Below are 22,740 nucleotides of genomic sequence, written 5' to 3'. Positions count from 1 at the left end.
GCCTTTCCTCCCTCCTCACTCCCAATAAAGGGGCCAGGTCTTCCAAGGACCTTGGCCTGAAATGACCTCTCCTTTCTGTACTGCAGCTTCACTTCCTCCAGGAAGCCTTCCAGGACCAACCCCACTGTGCAATCATAAAATATTGGTTCTAAAAGGAAACTTAGGGAGCATCCAATATGACCCTTTAATTTTGTTATTTTAGAGAAGACAAATGGGAAATGACTTGTGTAAGGTCACAGAACAAGGCAGAGTTTGTTCTTGGACTGTGATCTATGGCCTCCCAGGCCAGTGTTGCCTGTACTCTATTGTCCCCCACCTCAGTTCCCTTCCTCAAGGTGAAATGTCCCTTGTCCTGCTTCTCCCCTAATAGCCTAAATGTTCCCTAAGAGTTTTCCCATCTGACTAAGCTCCCCTTAGGGAGTGAGGAAAGACTTACTGCCCTTCCCAGCCTCTGTTCTGTGTCAAATTAGTTAGCCAAGTGTTGGGAGCCCCAACTTGGGCCTCAGTGGTTCAAAGATTGAATAATATAATAGAAAAAGCTCTGGATTTGGCATCAAAGAATGTGGATCTGAATCTGGCTCTGTTATCTGGGGCAAGTCATTTTCTTTCTTTGGGCCTCAGTTTCAGTATCTTTAAAATGTCGACAAGAGTATCTGGCATACTCTTCTCCATTCAGGACAGGTATAGATGGGGTGAAGGTCACCCCTACACCTTGAGGTCTAGGGAAGTGAGCAGAGGGAGTGTCTTGGTACAGGAGCATGGTGCCAGGGATCTGTTGGGAGTACTAGGAACGTTACCCTGGAGAAGACCTGGGTAGGGGTAGGGGAGAGAGATGACTGCTAGATTCAAGTATCTGAAAGGATGAAGTTTATTTTGCAAGACTTCAGAAGACAATGGGAAAAGCAGCAGGTTCAGAGCATCCATGGCTGCTTGTTACCGCCGTGTGAATGGAGCAAAGCTCTTCGCTGTAAATTTAGAAAATAGCCCTCAACCTTGAAGGTTAGCTCTGGGATCCTCTGGTCCTGTGATCCTATGAACCAGGACCAGTGGATAGAAATTCCAGGGAGGCAGGCTTCTGTGACTATGAGGAAACACTTCTTTAACCATGAAAGCTGACCTGGAAGTCTTCAAGCAGACATTGAAAGAGCACGTGTCGGGCATGTTTTTGAAGAGATTCTGCCTCAGTTACATCCTGAGGGCTCTTCCAGATCTGAAGTTCCATGATTCTATGTGACAGCTAACAACTAGGTGGAAAGAGAGGAGACAGAAAAGCTGCAAGTACAGATGCAGAATGCTAGGAGGACAGGACCATTTAACACAGGGGCATACAACTTCCCAGCACCTCAAAAACCCTTGAAGGTATAGCCTAGTGCTATAGCAGATGCTCATAGGTGCAATGTCATTCAGAAAAGCCTAAATAAAAAGAGGTCTCTGGAAACATAGATCTAGATATCCTTCCTTTCTTCTCTCTTTCCTTATCTTCTCTCCTCCTCCTCTTCTTCTTCCTCTTCTCCTCTTTCTACTCCTCCTGTTTCTTCTCCTCTTCTTTCTTTTTTGTTGTCATCTTCTCCTTCTTAATCATTATCTCCTCCTTTTTGCTTCTCCTCCTCCTCCTTCCTCTTCTTCCTCTTCTCTCTCTCTCTCTGTGTCTCTTTCTATCTCTGTCTCTCTCTGTCTCTCTCTCTGTCTCTGTCTCTCTCTGTCTCTCTCTCTCTGTCTCCTTCCCCCTAGGTAAAGGTGATATACTGGACCTGGAATTAGGAGGGCTTGGGTTTGAATCCCACCTGATATACTGGGCAAATCACTTGATCTCCCTGTGATTCAATTTCCTCATCTGCAAAGTAAGGAAGGAGTAGAACTCAACAACCTCCAAGATCTCTTAGAACCCAAGACCTGCGGGAACACAAATCTTAGATTCAGAGCTAAAAAGGGCTTTAGAGGTTTTTGAATCTGACTTTGCAGATGAAGGAGAGAGACAGAGAGAGAGAGAGAGAGAGAGAGAGAGAGAGAGAGAGAGAGAGAGAGAGAGAGAACTATTTAGGACAGAGAGAGCAATCAACAAGCATATATTGAGTACTATGTGCCAGGCATCAGGGAATACAAAGACCAAACACAATCCCTGCCTACATTCTTTTGGGATAAAGAACCTGAGAGAAAGGGGAGGTGAGTAGTAGAATAGGTGAGAAAGGACCTTTCATGAAATTTCTTTTAGCTTTCCTCCAGTAATTCCTAGCACAATGCTTTCCAAACAGTAGATTCCCAGTAGCATTGATTGATGGTGACTGTAACAGAATCCTGGTGGAGAGGACCTGGGAAGCTCTAACTCCGAGGCCTCTGTCCCGGTTTCTTCTGGATGCCTGGCTGGCAGCTAACTTGGGTGCTGGCATCCATTCTAGGGGTGAAGAGTCATTCTCTCATCCACTGGTATTTCAGTTCTTCATGAATTCCCCTCCTCTTCTTGCCCCTCACTCCTTCTATAGCTCCTTACAGAGATCCTGCAATCCTGTTAATTAAGATTTGGCAGAACTCTGTGAACTCCATAGAGGCCAGGCCCCATTACCTACTTCCTGCATCATTGAGCTCCAATTTATAAACCTGGGAACATAAACTGAACATTTATTCTACATGATGTCAGTGCCTTGATGTGCCCTGACATCAGCCATGTGAGCTGCTGTAAATGTCTCCAGCTTTTAGGCTTTTTATGGTGTATCTACCTGGATATAATGGAGTGGGTGAGCTGGCCTCACAAAAGTTCATCTCCGGAATATTTTATGGAAATTACAGAGTCATTTATTAAGTGCTTTCTGGCCTTAGAAAAGTTCATCTCCAGGAATATATTCTGGAAATTACACATTATTAATTTAACAAGTATTTATTAAGTGTTTACTGGGCGTATAGCATTGTGCTCAGGGCTGGGAGAGACATGAAATTTAGATTTGAAATATAACCCCTGCCCTTATGGAACTCACTGTCTTGTATGGATGTAAGACATCAAGAGATAACTTTAATGTCCAAAATAACATGAGAAGTACATTAAAGAGGTGTGGAGAGATAAGGGAGGTTTCAAGGGGAAGGTCATTACCAATAGGAGAAGACGAGGAAGTCTTCCTGGAGGTGGCATTTGGGTTCGATAGGAACTCACCAAGGGAAGAAGAGGGAAGACAGCTGGCCTAGAAACCAATGGCATGAGATAGAGGGATAAAGTATTTACTATGTGCCCAAGACTAAGAGGAGTCCACGTGCCAGTAATTGTTCATTATTCCCTGAGTGATAAAAGGGAAGGAAAATCTTCTAAAACTGATTATCAGTGGGGTAGATTCAGCAAGGAGGAAGTCAGGCCTTGGGTTTTTTGTGATGGAAGGTGTTTAGATCTATTGAGGACATACGGATTCCTGGTTCTAAGCGGAGTGACCAGATTGTTTTGATTAAGAAGGAGAAGATGACAACAAAAGAGAAAGAGAAAAAGAAACAGGAGGAGGAGGAGTAGAAAGAGAAGAAGAAGAAGAGGAAGAAGAGGAGGAGGAGAAGGAAGAGAGAAGAAAAGGAAAGAGAGAAGAAAGGAAGGATATCTAGATCTACTACGTCTCCGGAGACCTCTTTATATTTAGGCTTTAGGCTTTAGGTGTTATTTTCCCCTGAGATGAACCTTGATTCAGAAAGTGTAGGGAGATAATGTGCTAGAGTCTTTCCACTGGAGCAATTCCAATCTCCAGGAAACAATTAATATCTCTAAAAGATGCTATATCTAAATGACATACATAGATCTAAGCCATCACTAGTCTGGGAAAAAAGGATTGAAGGCTGCAAGCAGATCTGGAGTTTGGAAACTGATAGAGTTTAGGGTACGTCTTTAACAGGGAAGTGAGAGATGTAGCTCACATTCAGGTGACAGGAGTCATGTATAGTTTGGCTAAAGGGTGGAAAGCATAGAGAGGAGTGATATGATACAATGTGGGGAAAGTCAGGTAGCATTAGATTGGGGGAGTCTGGAGTGCAAAGCAAAGTTTGAGTTTTACGTTGTCAGCAACAGGGAACCACCAAAGGTGTGAGGAAAAAAATTGTCCTGGCAATAGTGTGAATGACAGATTGGTGGGAGCAGGAGCGGAGGTGAGAGGACGTGTATTACAGCTATCGCGATAGCCCAGGTAGCTAGGTAATGAAGCCCTGCACCAAGAAGGTGGTACTGGGAACAGAGAGGAGAGATGCAAAAGATGAACAGCTAGAATGGACAGGGCTTGATCAGATCATAGCCTCAAGGCTACGAGTGTGAGAATTATGTTTCCTTGACGAAGAACTCCTTTGTATTAGAAGATGCACTCAGCTTCATGGTTGCTCCATGTCACATGGTGCTCTGGGTAAGATATCTCATCCCCTTTCCTGCTACTTCATTGGAGCAGCAGAATGATAGCAGGAGAAGGAAGGAGAGGAGCCTCCAGCCCAAGCCCAAAGATCCGACGAGAGAGTGAAGAGAGGGGAGGAGGGAAGGAAAGGGATGAGAGTAAGAGACGGAAGGAGACTCCAGAAAAGCAAGAAGGGAAGGAGGAACCAACCCTCCCATCTCTAGCCTGTGCCACACACTTCTAGGACTCCATGATGATGGAGCTGGCAGAGAGCTAGCCCGTATAGTTGAATGAACACAGGATTGGGGGCTAGGTTTGGATTCCAGCTTCGCTATTTCCTACATGCCGCTGAGCAAATCATTTCCTCTTGTGCCTGTTTCTTCTCTTGTAAAATAAAATGACTGGACTAGGTGATCTATCCTATGATCCTGTGAGGCACGGTAACCCTGGGCAAGTCATTCATCTGTGAGATGGGGTTAATAATAACTGTACGACCTAATTCATGAGGTTGTCGTAAAGAAAGTGCTTCAACATTAAAATTCTACAAAACAATTATTATCTAGAGGCATCAGTGTTTGTAACTATAAAGGCAAACTACAGAGGCAGCTAGGTGGCTCAGCAATTACAATCCTGGGCCTTGAAGTCAGGAAGACCTGAGTTCAAATCCAGCCTCAGGCACTTACAAGCTGTGTGACTCTGGGCAAGTCACTTAACCTCTGTTATCCTTAATCCACTGGAGATGGAAATTGCAAAGTACTCCAGGAATTTTGCCAAGAAAACCCCACGGACAGTAAGGTCCACTGGGGTCATGAAGAGTTAGACATGACTGGAAAAAAGCAATCACTGTTTATATTCCACCCCACCCCCGCTTCCAAAACCAGACAGGAGTGATAATGGCTAAGTTTTCCATATTGTGGGCTCTGTGTGTGTGTTGGGTGGGACTCAATATTATTGTAGCGATAATCTGGGCATTTCTGGGATTGATGGATTGCTCCTGGAAGTACTTTCTAAGATGGTGGAGAGGGTGGGGATATGTGACTGGCTGAGCGATGGGTGTAGAATCCCAAAAGCCCACTGGTGATTAGGGGCCTACCTAACTGATCAGAGCGACAAAGGAGGAGCCTGGAATTATAGAATGGCTCAACGAGAATGATCTGATGTGTCCAGATTAGTCAGTCTCAAACCCGAAGGGAGGATCTGGGGGGACCATGAGGGATCTGGACTATGACGTGGGGCTCCCATACTAGAAAAGGTAAATCATGGACTGAACTCATTCTGAGGAAGTCTGATTTGATGAAATAACTTAGAAAGTTCAGGCACCCACCATTTGGGGAATGGCTGAACAAGTTGTGACATATGAATGTAATGGAGTACTATTGTGCTATAAGAAATGATGAGCAGGCAGATTTCCAAAAAAAACCTGGACTTACATGAACCGATGCGGAGTGAAGTGAGCAGAACCAGGAGAACATTGTACGCAGTAACACTATGATAATCAACTACGATAGACTTAGCTCTTCTTAGCAATACAATACAATTCCAAAAGACTCGTGATGGAAAATGCTATCCACACCCAGAGAAAGAACTATGGAATCTGAATGCAGATCAAAGTAGACCATTTTCACTTTCTTTGGGTTTTGTGTGTGTGTGGTTTTTTTCCTTTTGGTCTATATCTTCTTTCACAACATGACTAATGTGGTAATATGTTTTACATGATTTCAGAAGTATAACCTACATCAGATTGCTTGCTGTCTTGGGGAGGAGGAAAGGAAGAAAAAAATTGGAATTCAAAATCTTATAAAAAATGAATGTTGAAAATTTTCTTTATGTGTAATCTAAAAGATAAAAATTCTATTTACATTGTCAAAAAGTTCAAGCAACATACAGTCTGGGAAGATAACTTATCTTTTATATTCACTTTTAGTGACCTTATCTTTGCGGGTTATTTCTGAATTTGCATTTTTTCTTATAAACCAATCCCAGGAAAACCCCACTCATAATCTAGAGTACATAGGAGAAAGAGACAAGAAGGAAAAGATAGAAGGGATGGTAGATATAGTACCTAATTATGATGCCAATGGCAGAAAAAGGGCAGGTAATAGAAGACTGGGTGCTGCCAATTTCTGAGTCAAAGGAGCCAGGCTAACTCAGAAGCCAGAAAAGTTTAGAACCTGGAGTTGGAGTTCAGAGTTCAGTGAAAGTTTAGAAATTAGTGAAAGGTGAAAGTCTCAGTTTCCCTACCCTGTCAAAGGCTAACTGGTACAGCCCAGGCAAGAAGAAACCCAGGACCCCGTGGTTCCGAAATATTGTGTGAGACAGCTGATCTCACCACCTTTTCATCAATGCTCACACCATGCTGGCCTATGGGGCACAAAGGGGACATTAGCATTCAAACTAACCTTCTACCCCAGTTCACTGTCTCCCTTAAGTCACGCATAGCCAAAGCTTTCATGCTCCAACCTTAGCCAAGCCATGCACCAACTCAACTCTTTGATCTCGCTGTAAGGTACTAACCAAAACCACTGTCTTCACAATCACCATCTCTGTTCTCAAGCTTCCTAGTCAGTCTCTCACTTTCCAAAGGGACTGATTCAGGGCTGTCATTTTTAGAGTGTATGTGATGTGTGGAGATGGGGGTAAGTTTGGGGGTTTGGCTTAGACTAAATTATCTCAAAGTACCTTCCAACTCTAACCTGTGATTCTTAGCTAGAAATGTCTAAACAATTACTTACATAAATTCTGCTCTATTGAAAGACTTGTCAGAAGCTTCAACTGCTGGGAGGTGTTCCCACAAGTACTGGGGAAGACAGAAGCTGGTACTGAAGCTTGCCTGGGAAAATCTCTTGCCCAACTTTCACCACTGCAGGAGCAGTTTCAAAAGGCAATGGATGTGTGCAATTCCAAGAGGGGTGCTTAGGGATACCAGGAAATAGTCAGGGGGCTGATATATGCAACATGGGAATGGTTTGGAAGCTAGCCCAAGGGCTATGAGTGTGGCACTGGCACCCAAGGAAGGAAAGGCCGTAAGTAGGTGCTTGTTCCTTACATGGTGCTAATAAACATATTCCATGTTTAGTGTTTTGACAGGCTGGGTATGCTTAGTGACTTAAGCCAGATTCTGCTCTTCCAGCGTGGAGGCAATAAAACAAAGAAACAATTATTAAAGATCAACACCCAAACTTGCACCGAGTCCATCTGTCGGAGACCTTCCTTGGACTGATACCCAATAATTACTCATATAACATAGCTAAATCAGGATGCCTCACCCCAAAAGTAGGCAATGAAGTTAATTCTGTCAGACCTCATTGACAGGCCTTCAGATTAACTCTGTGTGTGTGTGTGTATGTGTGTGTGTGTGTGTGTGTGTGTGTGTATGTGTAGCCAATATTATTTATGGGTACTCTAATCCAGTCCTGTTACACAGGCTTGTCCAGTAGAGATCTTTGGGGCATCTGCTGAAAAGAAGGGAACAAAGATTTGGAATTCGCTTCATCTAGTGTTAGTATGTAAATGAGGACACCTTAACCTGTTTTTCTTCTAAATAGGTTAAACACCCTCCTGGCAATGTGGTTGAGATCATTATAGTCGCAGAGCCAGTCCTTCCCCAGCCCATCCCCCACAACAGACATGCTATGCCAAGGGAAACTCCCTGCCAGTTCACCACCGAGTCTTCCCCCATTACAAAAGCAGGTTTCCAGAGTTAGAATCAGTGTGCCTTTGGATTTGCTGATGAGATTGTGGACCAGTTTTCCCATTTCCCTAAAGGAAAGTTACCACTCTGGCACTGCCACGTCTAGGTTTTCTGTGGGAGCATCTGAATTTCCCAGTGCCAAGCATCTGCCCATTTTTAGTCTATGTTTGGACCTCATATAGCACATGTTCTGTGCTTCTCTACTATAGTTACATAATGTCATGTTTTATAGATATATCTGTGTTCATATCTTATGGGAGCTTAGAGACCATCTTCTCCAAAGGTTCTTAACCTGGGATCCACAGATCTCTATCAGATCCCCAAGGGGACCATGAACTTGAATGGGGGGAAAAAATCACAAGTTTATTTCAATATAATGGGTTTCCTCTGTAATCCTGTGTATTTTGTTTTGTGCATTTAAAAACATTAATATAAGAAAGGGTCCATAGGCTTTGCCAGCCTGCCAAAAGGGGTCCATGACACAGACAAAAAGGTCAAGAACCCTCAATCTAGTCCAACTCCCTTATTTTTTAGAGGAACCACCAAGGCCCAGAGTAGTTAAGTAACTTGCCTGACATCACGCAGCTAGGATTTGAACTAGTTCCTCTGACTTCCAATTCAGTGCTTTTTGCTTTATGAGCCCAATGAAGGCAGAGAGGGTCTTTGTCGAATCACAAAATTGGAAGGACTTCTGGTCACCTAGTCCAACCTACACTTAAACAAGAACTCCATCTACAAAGTCCAGTGACTGCTTGCAGTGTTCCAGTGATGGGGATCCTGTTCCTTCTAGAGGCTGATCATTCCACTTGAGCAGCTATCATCATTTACCTAAACTCTCTGTATACAAACCTCAGCAAGTGTTTAATGTCTGTTGACTACTGAATTAATGAATGAGAAAAGTAGCTTCTTCATGGTTGGCTTCTGGCTAAAGCTTTTCAGTAAAGTCACCAGGACCACCCTACTTACGGACTTCCAAAACCAAAGCTGAATTTAGTCTTCACTCAGTTTCATCCTGTTTTAATCTCCAGGCAATGACAGGGACAAGTCACTGCTGAAAAGAGGCCTTAACAACCCTTCCTAGCTGGAAAGGGGCCTTCTGAGGGCACCGCCATTCCACTCCCCAGCTCCCCAGTGCATTGGGTTGATACCAAAAGGCTAAAAGGGCAGGACTGCCTGGTGGGCTCTAGGGGCTAGCCCTGCTGAAGAGTCCTGCTTGGCTGCTGTTTCACCCTGAGCTTATGTGGCTACTCTAGAAGATCTCTGTTCTTTAGAGTGGGGTAGGAAGGGAAGTTGGGTAGTTGCAGGAATGAGGAAGAGAGAGAAGCAGGGACTGATCTGTCCTCATCTAGGACCTTTTGCCAAAGCCAGCAGTGTTACATAGGAGTACCCACTGTACCGGGCTTTCCCAACCTAGGGACTAGGAAAAGGGCCATAAGATCAAAGATTAGCTGGAAGGAGCCTCGAAAGTCATTTGGTCCAACTCCCTTCTTTTCAAAGAGGGTGGGGAGATGACCGAGGCAAGGTGACCAACTCAGATGTGTCACACACATAGTAGATGGCAGAGCTGGGATTCTGAACCTGAGCCCTCTGACTTGTAAGTGCAGCAGCCTTCCCACCATGACACACGGGGGTATTTAGGGACAGGAAGGGGGAAATCTCCAAAGCAGCAGTTCAGTGAGCAAAGTGAAAAGAATAAAAGATATGGACTCAGAAGACCTGGGATAAAGGCATAGGATTTAGAACTAGAAGAGACCTTAAAGATTAGTCCAACTTTTCTCCATTTTACACCTGAAGAAACTGAGGCCCAGAAAGAGGGAAGGGGAATTGCCCAAGGTCACGAGCCTAGTAAAGGGCAGAGCCCCAGTGGAAACCAGGTACTCTTGATTCAAAGTCCAATGCTCTTCTCTCCAAATGAATTGAATTATTGAATTATGCTTTTTCTTTTCCCAAAGGTGGTATTATAAAGTGGTAGGTTGGATGCAGTTTGTATCAGGTAGAAGGAGACATCTTAACGTTTATTGAAGCCTGTACTGGCTTCTCCCCTTCCTTTCCTCCAAGTTTGCTTCTAACACTCACCAGAAAGTCCATGGGCTCTCAACAAATGTTCCCTTCACCATCAAGGCCATTCTTCATCTCCAGAAGCTCTCATACCCCAGAAGCCTCTCTGAGCCTTTTGGCAAGTCCCTTTTCTTCTCTGGGCCTCCGATGTTTCTTTTGTAAAATGAGAGGGTGGGGGACTAGATGGTCCTTTAAAGATAGAACTTTATGGTTCCTTCCAACCTGAAATCCTATGATCCTGGCTCCCTGCTGTACCACCAGTGGAGACCAGCTATACTCCTTGTCAGTGGAGAGCCCAAAAGCATCACTGATTTTGGGTTTCTGTCCTCTGACCCTATACCTGTCTCAGTCTCCTGATACAGGGGTACGGTAGAAGAGATCATTACAGTGGGAAGGTCCAGTCCAAGACTATACTTTGTGATGAGATAATTCTCAGGGGCTCTCTCAGGATCAGAAGATCATAGGTCCTAGAACAAGGTGTAAGGGCTCTCAGATCATCTATTCCAGGGGTGGGGAACCTGCAGCCTCAAGGCCACATGTGGTCCTCTAGGTCCTCAAGGACCTCTAGATCCTTGATTGAACCCAAACTCCACAGAACAAATCCTACAGTCCCACCTCCTCATTTTACAGATAAGGAAACTGAGGCCCAAAGAAAGGATATTAAGGTATGATTTCCTTGCTTAGTTTTACAGCCCCAGCTCTCAGCACAGTGCCTAGCACATAGTAGTTACTTAATGTTTATTGATTGCTTGATATATTTACACATGTACTTAGTTTCAAAGTTGGGCCACAGAGTCTACTGCCCCTACATCCAGGGCTCTTTCTACTGTAGCCACACTGGGCATTTCACTAACTGGACAATGGCATTCAGAGTGGAGAGAACACTGGGTATGGAGTCAGCAGAATGCAGTGTGAATTCTGGCTCTGCCATTTACCACCCTTGTGCACTTAGACAAGCCATCTTCTTTCTCAGGATCCAAGTTGCTTCATCTGTAAAACGTGGGGGTTTCAAAGATCCCTTCCACTCTGAAGTTCCAGGTGCTACATTCTGATGGCCCTTAGAACCCAAAATCTTATGAAATGGTGACTATATGGGGAACTAAAGATCCTTCACCTACAGTTCAATTTAATTTAATAAACATTTATTAAAGGACTATTGTGGTTGGGGCCTCTATGAAACCCCACCAAGTGACACATGTACAGAGACAAATGACACAGTCCCTGCTCTCAAGAAGCTTACAGTTTACTGATGATGTGGGAGAATGCAACACATACGCAAACAATAGGATATAAAATAGTGATAGTAGCAGAGGAGAGAATGGGGCCGATTTCCCTGTGGAAATCTGAGGAAGAGATCATTTCCAGCTTGGGCAGTGATGGTGATTGCTGCGGGTGGAGAAGAGGGAATCCAAGTCATGTCAGGGGAGGCTTCATGGATGTGACATTTGAGACACGCCTTAAAGAAGAGAAAGTTTTCAAAAGGTAGAAATGAGGAGGAAGTGCCTTCCAGGGTTGGGGGGAGGGAGTAGCGTGAGTAAAGACATGGAGGTGGGAGAGGGCAGGATGAGACCAGGGAACAGCTAGCAGTCCAGTCTGAGTGGGATGTAGTGTATGAAGGGAAGGACTATGAAATAAGCCTGGAAAGGAAGCTGGGAGTCACATCAGGAAAGGCCTCCAAGGACCCGCCGAGAAGCTTCGTTGCCTGAGGACGACGGGCAGTCACCAAAGGGTTTTGAGCAGAAGAGTGATGGTCAAAACAGTCTGTTAGAAAGATTAGTTCTCCCATCATGATCACCTCAATTGAGAGGTTGTTTGGGGATTATCGAGCAGATTTCACATTCCGCCAACCCCTGCGTGGGTCATTACTCTGTTCTTACTGCCCCTGAGCCACCTTCCCAAAGGACTTACCTGCTGGGCCAAGGCCTTGTCTCTAGGCGCTGAGAAATGAAATTATTTGGAAGGGTGGGCTTGGGCTGAGTGTCTGCCTCATGGGTTTTCATTGGGAGCTTTGAGGCTATTTGGAATTAGTCAAAACAATAAAGAAATGTGCTACAAAAAAGAGCCTGAGATAGTGGAAAGCGCATTGGAAACTGAGTTAGAAGCCCTGACTAATCCTTCATGTATCTGCCAGAACATTCTTGCTGTTCTTGCCATATCACTACCCTGTCCAAAAGCTTTCAGTGCCCCCCTAGCATCGGGCAAACCATGAACCCCTTTGCCCAGCATTCGAGGTCTTCATCATCTGGTTCCAACTTACCTTTCCAGCATTACTTTATATTACAGCCCTGCACACACTCGATGCTCTAGCCAAATTGGACTGCTGGACTTCTAAGTTGTTTCCTGGTGCCATCGGGCCTTCTCCTGCCTCCACTGTTGCCATTTCTGGAATGCATTCTCTTCTCATGTTTGTTTATTGAACTCCCTCTCTTCCTTCTAATCTTTCCCTCTCACCAATCAGCCTTTCAAGTAAAAATGCCCTCTGGCTGGCATCTAATGTGCTCTGTATGGATTCTTCCTTTGGCCCTGGGTTCACATTTCTCCTAGTATCATATCTGTGTGCATGATGTATGCCATCTGTTAGGCTACGCTCCATGAAGGCAAAAGGCTATACTGGTTTTCATCTCTGTATCCTTAGTCTTGAGCACAGGGCCCTGTATACAGTAAGCACACAATGAATGCTTGTTGAATTTAATTGAAATGAAATGAATTCTAGTCCTAATGCTTATTAGTCACATGTCCTTGAGCAAGGAGGATCATCCTTCCCCTCCTGGATTAAAAGGAGATGATGGAAGTAAAAGCACTTTGTTGAAGACAGCATGGTGTGGGGAGTCAGGAGATCTGGGTTCAAATTTAACTCTATCACTTACTGGTTCTATGACCTTGGGGAAGTCCCTTTCCCTCCCTGCTGCTCACAGGAGATTGGACTCTATTATCTCTAAGGTCACTCTGCACTTTAAAATCCTATGAGCCCAACAGCCCATACTTGCTGCTGTTAGTGCAGCCTCTTGGGTTAGGTGATCTTGAATTTTATGCGTCCTGGAGTTTTAAGTAAGTGCTTCATGAGCTCTTCCCATTCTACGAAGAGATTCCAAAACTGCTTGGGTTGTCACAGTATCACCCTGAGGGATTAGGCCTTAACTGGCTTTGCCTTGGACTTACTCATTTTTAATGGCACCATCAGATAGAAAGGGGATGAAGACCAAGGCCCAATCCCCATGGCAAATCCTGTTCCTCCTCCATTTGCAATCCTCCAAGTGACACAAATGGACAAGCAAAACCTGAGGCTATGTGATTCTAGGGCAGGAAGATCCTGGCGTGTCCCGGCTGCCCAGAGGATGGAAGCCTGCCCTGTCCTGCTCTTATCTGTCCTGCTCTGCCTCCCCACTTCCTTTCCTAGGGTCCTGCCTGGAGGGCTGGCTGCTAGTTCTTTTCCATTTGTTGCTGTCGAAGGGCCTGTAGGAAGATCTGCTTCACTTGGCTCATGGTCTCATGGTACAGCCTGAAGTCTTCCTCCTTCACCTTCAGGATGTTGTTCATGGCAGCTTTCAAGGCTTCGTTCTCTTCGACCTGGATCAAAAGTCTAAACAGATACAAATGCAAAGCAAAACTTCACTTCTCAAACAAGGCACATCAGGAAGAGGATGGGCCTAGAAGCAGGAAAGTCAGCTCCGACACTTGGGGGAGGGGCATGGCTCTAGGTAAGGGACTTTTAAACTTAACCCTTCATCTGTAAATGGGGACAATGTGTGCACTTCTGCCTGACAGGGATGCTGTGAGGAAAGTGCTTTGTAAACTGGAAAGCACTCTAGAAATGTGAATTATCATTGTTTCTGTAGAGCTCCTCAGGGCTCTTTCAGGCACAGAGGCTTCTCAATGGTGGCTTGAAGGGAGGTAGGAATAGACGTATCTCTAGAATCTCCTCCTCCCACCCTTCTCCAAGTAGGACTTAGTTCCTGCCATCAGGGGAAGCAGGAGGTTGGGGATGGAGGCCAGCTGCTCTGCTCTCCTTAGAGAGAGGGGCAGCCAGGCTAGGATAGGAGCCATCTGCTCCCTTATATGTTCTTCGTCTAGGGGATGTGCTTTTCAGGGTTAAGTTAAACTCCTGATCACATTCATTAAGAGGGGGAGGACCACCCCCAACTCTATATCCAAGGCTTGACTTTCTTCCCACCAGATACTAGTTCCACAATGAATACACACATAGCAAATAGTGAAGAAACTCATTTATCTAAATTAACAGAAAAAGAGGTGCCAGGGAAGGCAAACCTAGGAGAGTATGCACCAAACAAGACCAAATGAAGGAGGTCTCCCAATGGGAGCGAAGTATCTCAGCTCAACCAGTGAGGAGAGAGCCCCATACCAATGAGTTATCCAGGTTTACAAAGCACTTCCCTGACAACCACGCTGTGAGATAAGAGGTATAACATCATCTCCATTTCACAGGGAAGGAAACTGATGTTCAGAGAAGAATGGGACCAAAGAGAACTAAAGGGAAAATAAAAGGACTAGAGGAAGCAGTCTGGGGTAGTGGACAGAGTGCTAACCCTAGAGACAGGAGACTTGAATTAGAAAACTAAGGCAAATAGGGTTGACTTGCCCAGAGTTACACAGCTGGTAAGTGTCAGAGGCTAGATTTGAACTCAGGAAGAGGATGGCATTCTATCCACTGCACCACCTAACTGCCTGGTTAGAAGGTGAATGATCAGGCCCAAAGAATAATCATTAAAGGGACAATGTCTACTGGAAGACATCCTTTGGTAGAACAGTTTATTCCCTGGTAGAATATCTAATCTTGTTCTTTACTTTTTTTTTTTAATCAAGGACTTGAATAAAGGCACAGATGTCATGCTTATAAAATGTGCAGATAACACAAAGCTGGAAAGGACAGCTACCAGATTCAAGAACTTCAGAATCTAGGCTAGAGCAAAGGGACAAATAATAAGATGAAATTTAACTGAGGCAAATGTAGAATCTTACATGTGGGTTCAAAAAATCAGCTTTGCGAAAACACCACCACTGGCAAGTTATGGCTAAATAACCATTTGTCTGAAAGAGATCTGGAGGTTTTAGTGGACTGCAAGCACAATATGGGCCAACAGCATAATACGGCAACCAAAAATGCTAATGTGATCTCAGGTACAGCATTCAGATAGAGGGAGACGACAGGCCTGTTGCTTTGGTCAGACTGCATCTGGAATATTGTCGTCAGTCCTCTGGGGGCCACATTTTAGAAAGGATATTAATAATCTGGAGAGTATCTGAAGGAATATAACTAGGACTATGAGACTTGAACCCATGATATGTGAGGATCAGGTACAGAAACAGCAGATGTTTATCCTAGAGAAAAAGAGAAGACTTAAGAGCGAAGATGATAGCTGGCTTGGAGTATTTGAAGGGATGCAATGTAGGGATTAGATTTGTTCTGGGTGACCCCAGAGGGTGGGAGCTATGGTGGAATTCAAGGGGCAGAAGTCACAGATAGGGAGATATAGGCTTGGGGAAGAACAATCTTGCTAACCATTAGATCTCTCCAAAAGTGGAATGGACTACCTTGGGAAAAACCTCCCTCACTAGAGACCTTCGAGCAAGGCCAGATGATCACTTTGGGGAAATCTTGTAGAGAATATCCTTGCTCAGACATAGGTTGGCCCAGATGGCCTCTGAAGCCCTCTGCCATCTCTGCCATGCTGTGATTCTGTGTTTGGACCCTTTGCCATGCTCCAGACACCACCACGTGCCAAGTGACAACTGCTGGAATTACAAATATAGCATCTGTTGGCTGGTCTTCCTTGGTTTGTTCAAATCCCAACAAATTGGTCCCTGAAGAACAGATACAACCTTCTACAGGAAAAAGTAAACAATACAAAATATAAGGGAAGCAAACAGAACAGATTACCTGGTGGTCAGCTCTTCTACCTGCGACTCCAGTGGCACCTCTGAGAGCTGACTCAAGGACAGGTCCCGTCTCTCACTCACATTCAGGTTATGTCTCACGTTATTAGCAGGCAGTCCTGTGTAAGCATATGAAAAGTAAATTCAGTGACCCACCCCTCCCACCCCCAAGGCTGATTCTTATGCTTAAGTTTCCAGAGATCTTTATGGATGCCCACCCTTTTCTCTCTGGGTCATCTGTTGAATTCCTACCAGGTCTTTTAATCTACTTAAATGTCACTTCCTCCAGGAAGTCTTCCCCAATCATCCCTGCTGGTTAAGAGGAATTGTGAGCAATTTTTAAAATACATTACAAAAACACAAGCCATTTGTAATATTGTATCTACATTTGTAGAAACCTCTGCTGAACTCTCCTGTTGGTAAAAGCTATTATGAGCAAAAAAAATTTAGAGCCCAAACTTCCTGTATTCCCTAATAATAGCTTCTATTCAGCAGCAGACTGTAATGAAAAAAAAAACACTGGACTCGGTGTCAGAAGACCTGCAGCTTTAGGCAAGTGCACTTTAGGCAAGGAGCCTCCGTTAACTCCTTTGTGAAACAGGGATGATAACACTTGTACTCAGAGCAGTAACTAGGAATTCTGATGCCTGAACAAGCACTCCAAAGCATGCTGAAGGCAAGTGGAACTGCAGGAAGGCAACTGCAGTTGGCATGGATGGGGGCACAGGCAGACGCCATCCTATGGTTCCAGACAGAAGTCTTGGGACACAACAAAGCTGCTGGGGAGGCTACCCACATGCCTCCCCCCAACCCCATCCCTCCTGTTGCACTAGAAGGCAAACCACCCGATAGCTTCTTATTTTAACTATTTATCCTTTTTTTTACACGGTTAAGAGAATTTTTATTTTAAGAAGATGGTATCTGTCAACTTTAACTACTTATTCTTGATGCTAAAAGTCAGTTGTCTCTTCACCTGCCATCCAAGAAGCCTGATGACCTGGGGGCTGGGGTGGGGTGGGGATGGTGACCCTTATGGCAAATAGAGGGATGCTTTGGGGGAATGGTTGGAAAGGGAGTTTGAAGCCTTCTCCCTCCAATTTTAGGATCAGATTATATAAAGCTATACTAAAGTCTACCTCCATTTTGACGAGCAGGAAACAGACGCCTGAGAAGCGAGTCCCACAGTCACAGAGAAAGGCAATTCTACTCTTGAAAACCATCCAATGACCCTAATAGGATCCACTAACAGGATCATCGTAAACCCCAAAGGAGTAAAGAGATTTGCCTCACTGGCCAGGAAATCTGGACCTCTTAAGTTGCTTAGATGGGACAGACTGAAGGTGAATGTTCCCCAAAGTTAAGTTACCTCCTAGGAGAGCACAGTAGATGTGATGGGTTATGGACTTATGTTTTAAGTCCTTGTTAATGTGTTAATATTATCAATCTTTTGTATTTTAAGCATCTCTTTTGTGATGGACGAAATAAATTGCCATCCTAAATCTGATATGTTTTGTACATTAAAGACTCTTTCTAGATGGGACCCTGTTACATTACTTTTAAGGAGACTATAGACACTATCCAGAGTGCTACTCTAGGGTGCCGAGTTGGAGAAAAGCCCAATCCTCTTCTTTGGGATTGTTTTGCTTCTAGGACGAATTTAGGATCCCTGTTACGTTCTGAGTAGGAGCTTTCCTTCTGGGTCACTGGTAACATCACAAATGTCAGCCATCATTATTATACTCAAAACCCTGGGCACAGAAGAATGTTTTTCTTATGTCTAGAGTTTGGAGTGTACTACATATATCCATATATATTTTTTAACTATCTGTCTACGTATCTATATATCTATTTATGTATCCGTCTCTCTGTCTATGTATCTATGTATCTTTCTGTACGTATCTATTTATGTATCTATGTATCTATCTATCCATATGAAGTCTTTAAGTGATCCAAATAGTCATGCCTTTGTTTATAAAACAGGGAAAGAAATATCAATAAAATCACACTATTCAAGTTAAGGGTCTTTCCTTCCTCGGACATCACAAGCACTTTGCCCCTCTTTAATGAACTCATCATGAATTACTGCGTATCAGAGCCTTTTGGATTGGTATCTTATCCCTCTAATAGACTGAATTTCCATGAGGGCAGAGACTTTTGCAGCAGAACTGAGTAAATGTTTGTTGAATTTTTTGAATCAAAACATTGTAGGTGGTGAGAGGAAGAGGAAATCAGCTCTGGATAGCTCAGGGAAAGTCGACTATCCCACAGAGATAGGTCAAGGAATAATAAGACTTAGAGCTGGAAGGAATCTTCAGATGTATCAAAACAAGGAATTGGAGGTAACTTAGATATTTTGCATGTGAGGACCCTGAAGTCAGGGAAGGGAAATGAGTTCTGCCACATCACACAAGTGGCAGAGGCAGTGACAGGGCCACTGTTCTTTTCTCTTCCTATGGCTCTAACTCTTCCTTCATGAAACTCAGAGCAAGATGGAGGATTACTGCAAGGGCTTGCTGCCCTGGCTCTCCCCCATGGCCCTGTTTGGCTCAGAGAAATCACACATTCCCTGATACAGCTGTGCCCAAAGTTGGAAAGGCATGTGGGGTGAAGGGATCAGGGAGAGAGCCAGGAAACAACATGAGACGTTCGTGTTCTCATCTCTCTCTCTCCGCCCCACCCTCTCCCCCTGCTGAGACAACTTTCCACCAAACTCTCCCAGCCTCCCAACCTACTGAGCTAGGTAACCTGACAAGCTCCCACCGGTCTAAGTCAATCCAATTCAGTTCCATTCAGTTCAGCTTAACTCAGTACAATCAAATAAACATTCATTAAGTGCCTACCATGTGTGAGGAACACACAAATGAAAAAAGACATTGTCCCTGCTCTGGCGTTAATGTTAAAATGTTATATAAATGTCAGATGTATCTGTGATCTCATCAGTGTACAAAGAGCCATTCTATTGGGGCAGATGGTAACCCTCATTTTGTATGATTTTTATCCACGTGCCCCTTGAAGTCTCCCAAAGGAGGCCTACCCAACATGTGAGGAGCCTCCCTTAGATCTCTCAACTCTGGAGAACATGGGCCGTCCATCAGCTGTCGCTTACCCTACCTACCTGAACAGCCCACCTCCATTGCTAGTCAAACATCTCTTCAATGATCTCTTCTACCTCACTGTTCTTGTGCAATTAATTCTTCCTTGGTCATATAAGATCCAGCCTTCTCACATCCCCCACCCTTCTGCAACAGCTCTCCTTGCGTTCCAGGTTACCCACAGATTTAATTCTTCAGAGACTATGTTATTCCATGACTCCAGCTCATAGTGCATCACTAGAAAAATGTTGGTGTTGCAAAGGTGGGCTCTCTTTGTTTCAGAGAGAAGCTTAGAGTCATTAAAAGATAACTGCATGGGGCAGCTAGGTGGCGCAGTGAGTAGAGCACCAGCCCTGGAGTCAGGAGGACCTGAGTTCAAATCCAGCCTCAGACACTTGACACACTTACTAGCTGTGTGACCTTGGGCAAGTCACTTAACCCCAATTGCTCTGCCTTTCACCCTCCAAAAAAAAAAAAAAAGCAACAAAAGATAACTGCATAATCACCCAAATGTGGTCCAACCTGGTTTCGTCCTATTCAGTTCTGGCTCTGGATAATTCTTCACCCACAGTGTCTGTCCAAGATGGCCCAGCTTTATGGACTGTCTGTCCAAACGAACATTAGAGTTTAGAAAGACAAGAGGCTTTCTTTGTCCACTTCGTTGGTTTCATGAGGATGGTTAGGCTGTACTTTTTAAAAAAGGATTATGGACTTTATTGAGTAGGCTCTTCAGCGTCCTGGGACTGACAAAATTAGCAGTGTTGCGCACAAACACCTGTACTCCACAGGATTGACGTGAGGATCTAACAGATGTAAAGTGCCATGCAAACCTTAAAGTGTTATACAAACATGATTATTTTTGTTATTATTATCATTATTATTATACCTCACTTGCTGTTAAGAATTAGAGGCTCACTAAAGCTATCTTTTAAGTGATCTTATATGATTTTAAGACATGCATGTGAGAAGCCTTGCTTGAAGAGAGTCTTTGTGGCAATATTTTGTTCTAGTGAACATATTTTGGGCAGGGTAATAAAAAAGCAATAAACACCATAGCACCTTGTATTCTGTGAGCATCTTCATCAATTCTGTGTCAGCACACACATGGTCTGCTAGAAAATATTACTTGTGGAAACCTCCCTGTCCCCCTCTCATGCCTTTACCATGGATGTCCCTGAGATGTGTGTAGATTATTCTCAGGACGATTTTCTAAAGATGGAAAGCAGATACATGGGCCAGTAGTCAATATTTTCTGAGTTGCTTTTCAAGAAGGAATAAGGTCTGTGACTTTTCTAATCCTTTCCTTTTTTAAATATCTTGAGAATTGATACCTGAACAGCCTCAAGAGTGTGTAGCCTCTAATACAAATCACCTATATGTATACCAGGCTTATTATCATAAACATGACAATGATACTTAGGGGACAAAGGGATGAGGAGCCAGGGTAAGGGTCAGAGAAGGCATTGTCAGGTAAGAGGAGGTCTGGGACAGAGCAGCATCATGAAAACCAATGGAAGAGTATCCAGGAAAACAAGGTGTGTGTGTGTATGTGTGTATGTGTGTGTGTGTATGTGTGTATGTGTGTGTGTGTATGTGTGTGTGTGTGGGTGTGTGTCTACAGTGTCAGATGGTACAGATAATTGAGAAAGATGAGGAATGATAAAGGGCCGATGAATTTGGCGACCAGGATGTCTTCTACTTGGCAATCAGGGTGACTAGAGAAGGTTGTTTCAGGAGAGACATAGGGATAGAAGTGGGACTGGAGGGGGCTGAGCAGTGAATGAGTGGGTGGGGAAGTGAGGGTGATAAGTATAGAACTTTGGCAGGAAACAGGGGGCTAGAGGCTGATCGTTTTTTGGGAGAAGAAAGGGAGAGGTCTTTTATCTGCCTTTTCATGTCCCCTCAGAGTGGCTATGACCACTGTTCAAAATCACATTCTTATAGATAGAGATATAAATATATAGCTATAGATATTATAAACAAAATACCACTCAACCTGCAAAAATCTTATAGAAAGAGTACTGGACTGGGTGTGTGGAGTCTCTGCTGCCAACTATGTATGTGTCTTTAGCCAAATCACATTTTCTAGTTGGGTCTCAGTTTTCCTTATATTTCAAATGTAAGAGAGAACAAGCATTTATTAATTGCCTACTATGTGCCAGACACTGTGCTAAGCACTTTCCAATGTCCACTTGACTAGAGTCAGACCAGTTGGATTCTAGTCTCAGCTCTGTCACTTAGGAAAATCATGTGATCTATCTGAGCCCCATCTTCCTCTGTGAATAGAATAATACTTGTACTACTCATCAAATATAAACGTCTCCTATCGTTGTTAATATTATTAAAGCATTTATCAGTGTGATCAATATGGTCCCCCTCCCCTCCCCACTGCCTTGGCATTCTATATTCTAACATCCCTTCCAAATCTGACAGGCTACAATTCTGCAGGAGTCACTGCTACCTATCAATATGGAAAGGATATGTCTTCCTTAATTAGTTTGGAAGGTTTTCATTTTCAGAAAGAATAAAGGGGGAAAGGAGAACAGATGGGACATTTGAAGGATGTCAGAGAATAAAGATACACTGAATGCCAGATAAGATGTGTGGGCCCTTCTAATCTCAAGACCAGCCAGAATGTCTGTGCTGCCCAGAGCCAAAGAGTGGCTTCATTTATGCAGAAGGAAGGGTGATCTTTTTTTCTTCCTTGCATATATATTGCAGGGCAGAGTTTTCAGGCCCTCACCATTTGCTAGATCTGCAAGAATTCTATCCACAGTCATCTGCCAGGATGCTCAGCATGGGGCAGGATGAAAACATTAGCATTCAAGCATGGGTAGCAATTAGAGCCGCTCTGTCGTCAGCTTCCCATTTTAGCAAGCCTGAAAAGAGCAGGAGGCTGTTATATGTGTCTCCATGGATTACCAGACCTGGACTGGCCGGTGCCTTCATCCTTCCTTGCCCAATATGATAAGGAATATTAAGGACCTACTATATGCAAGTCCCTGGGCTTGGCAGTAGGGGAACAAAGATGAAAACCAAGCACTCCTTGCCCTCAAGGGGTTCCATTTCACTGTTCCACCAAGTAGGCCCTTTTGACCCATTCTAGCCTGGGGTATTCACCCAGGTGGAAACAGACTCCTTCAGGTTGATTCTCCTGATGTTTATTGAGAGAGGTCTGGATTACTGATTTGGAAGGACTGTCTGGTGTAGCAAAGAAATGCATTGGTCTTGGAGTCAAGAGATCTGGTTTCCACTCCAACTCCAGCACTCACTATGTGACCTTGGAAAACTCACCTAGTCTCTCTGAGATTCAGTTTTCTTGTCCGCAAAAGAGGAATAATATTTCATGCATTGTAAGTATTGTGTGGCCTTTGTAAAGAAAGCACTTTGTGGATCAAAAATCATAGGATCACACTTATTCCCTATGTGAAATCACTGAACCTCAGTTTCCTTATCTGTAAAATGAGGGGGCTGGACTCGAGGGCCTCTAAGGTCCCTTCCAGTTATAAATGTATGATCCATTGATGAGCACCTAAGGCCAAGAGCCCTTGGAATAGCAGTACTCCCTCCCCTTCCCATACTGGTAGTCCTACTTCTAGCCCAGCTCCCACAGTCATCATTCAGGAAAGCAACCCTTGTGGAGATGAGACCTAGCAACTTCCTCTGC

General features: G+C 44.1%; 1 protein-coding gene across 1 annotated transcript in view; it reads right to left on the bottom strand.

The window, feature by feature from the left end:
- Window positions 1–13,509: 13,509 nt before the first annotated feature.
- Window positions 13,510–22,740, bottom strand: part of CCDC13 (coiled-coil domain containing 13) — a 103,846-nt gene continuing 94,615 nt past the window's right edge. Inside the window, 2 exon segments of the mRNA XM_036739621.1 lie at window positions 13,510–13,669; window positions 15,986–16,100. Of these exon segments, the coding sequence (XP_036595516.1) occupies window positions 13,510–13,669; window positions 15,986–16,100 (275 nt within the window).

The sequence above is a fragment of the Trichosurus vulpecula genome, chromosome 9, assembly GCF_011100635.1.
Source record: "Trichosurus vulpecula isolate mTriVul1 chromosome 9, mTriVul1.pri, whole genome shotgun sequence".
Lineage (NCBI taxonomy): Eukaryota > Metazoa > Chordata > Mammalia > Diprotodontia > Phalangeridae > Trichosurus > Trichosurus vulpecula.
The sequence above is the reverse complement of the archived record's forward strand: the minus strand, read 5'-3'. Positions and strand labels throughout refer to the sequence as shown.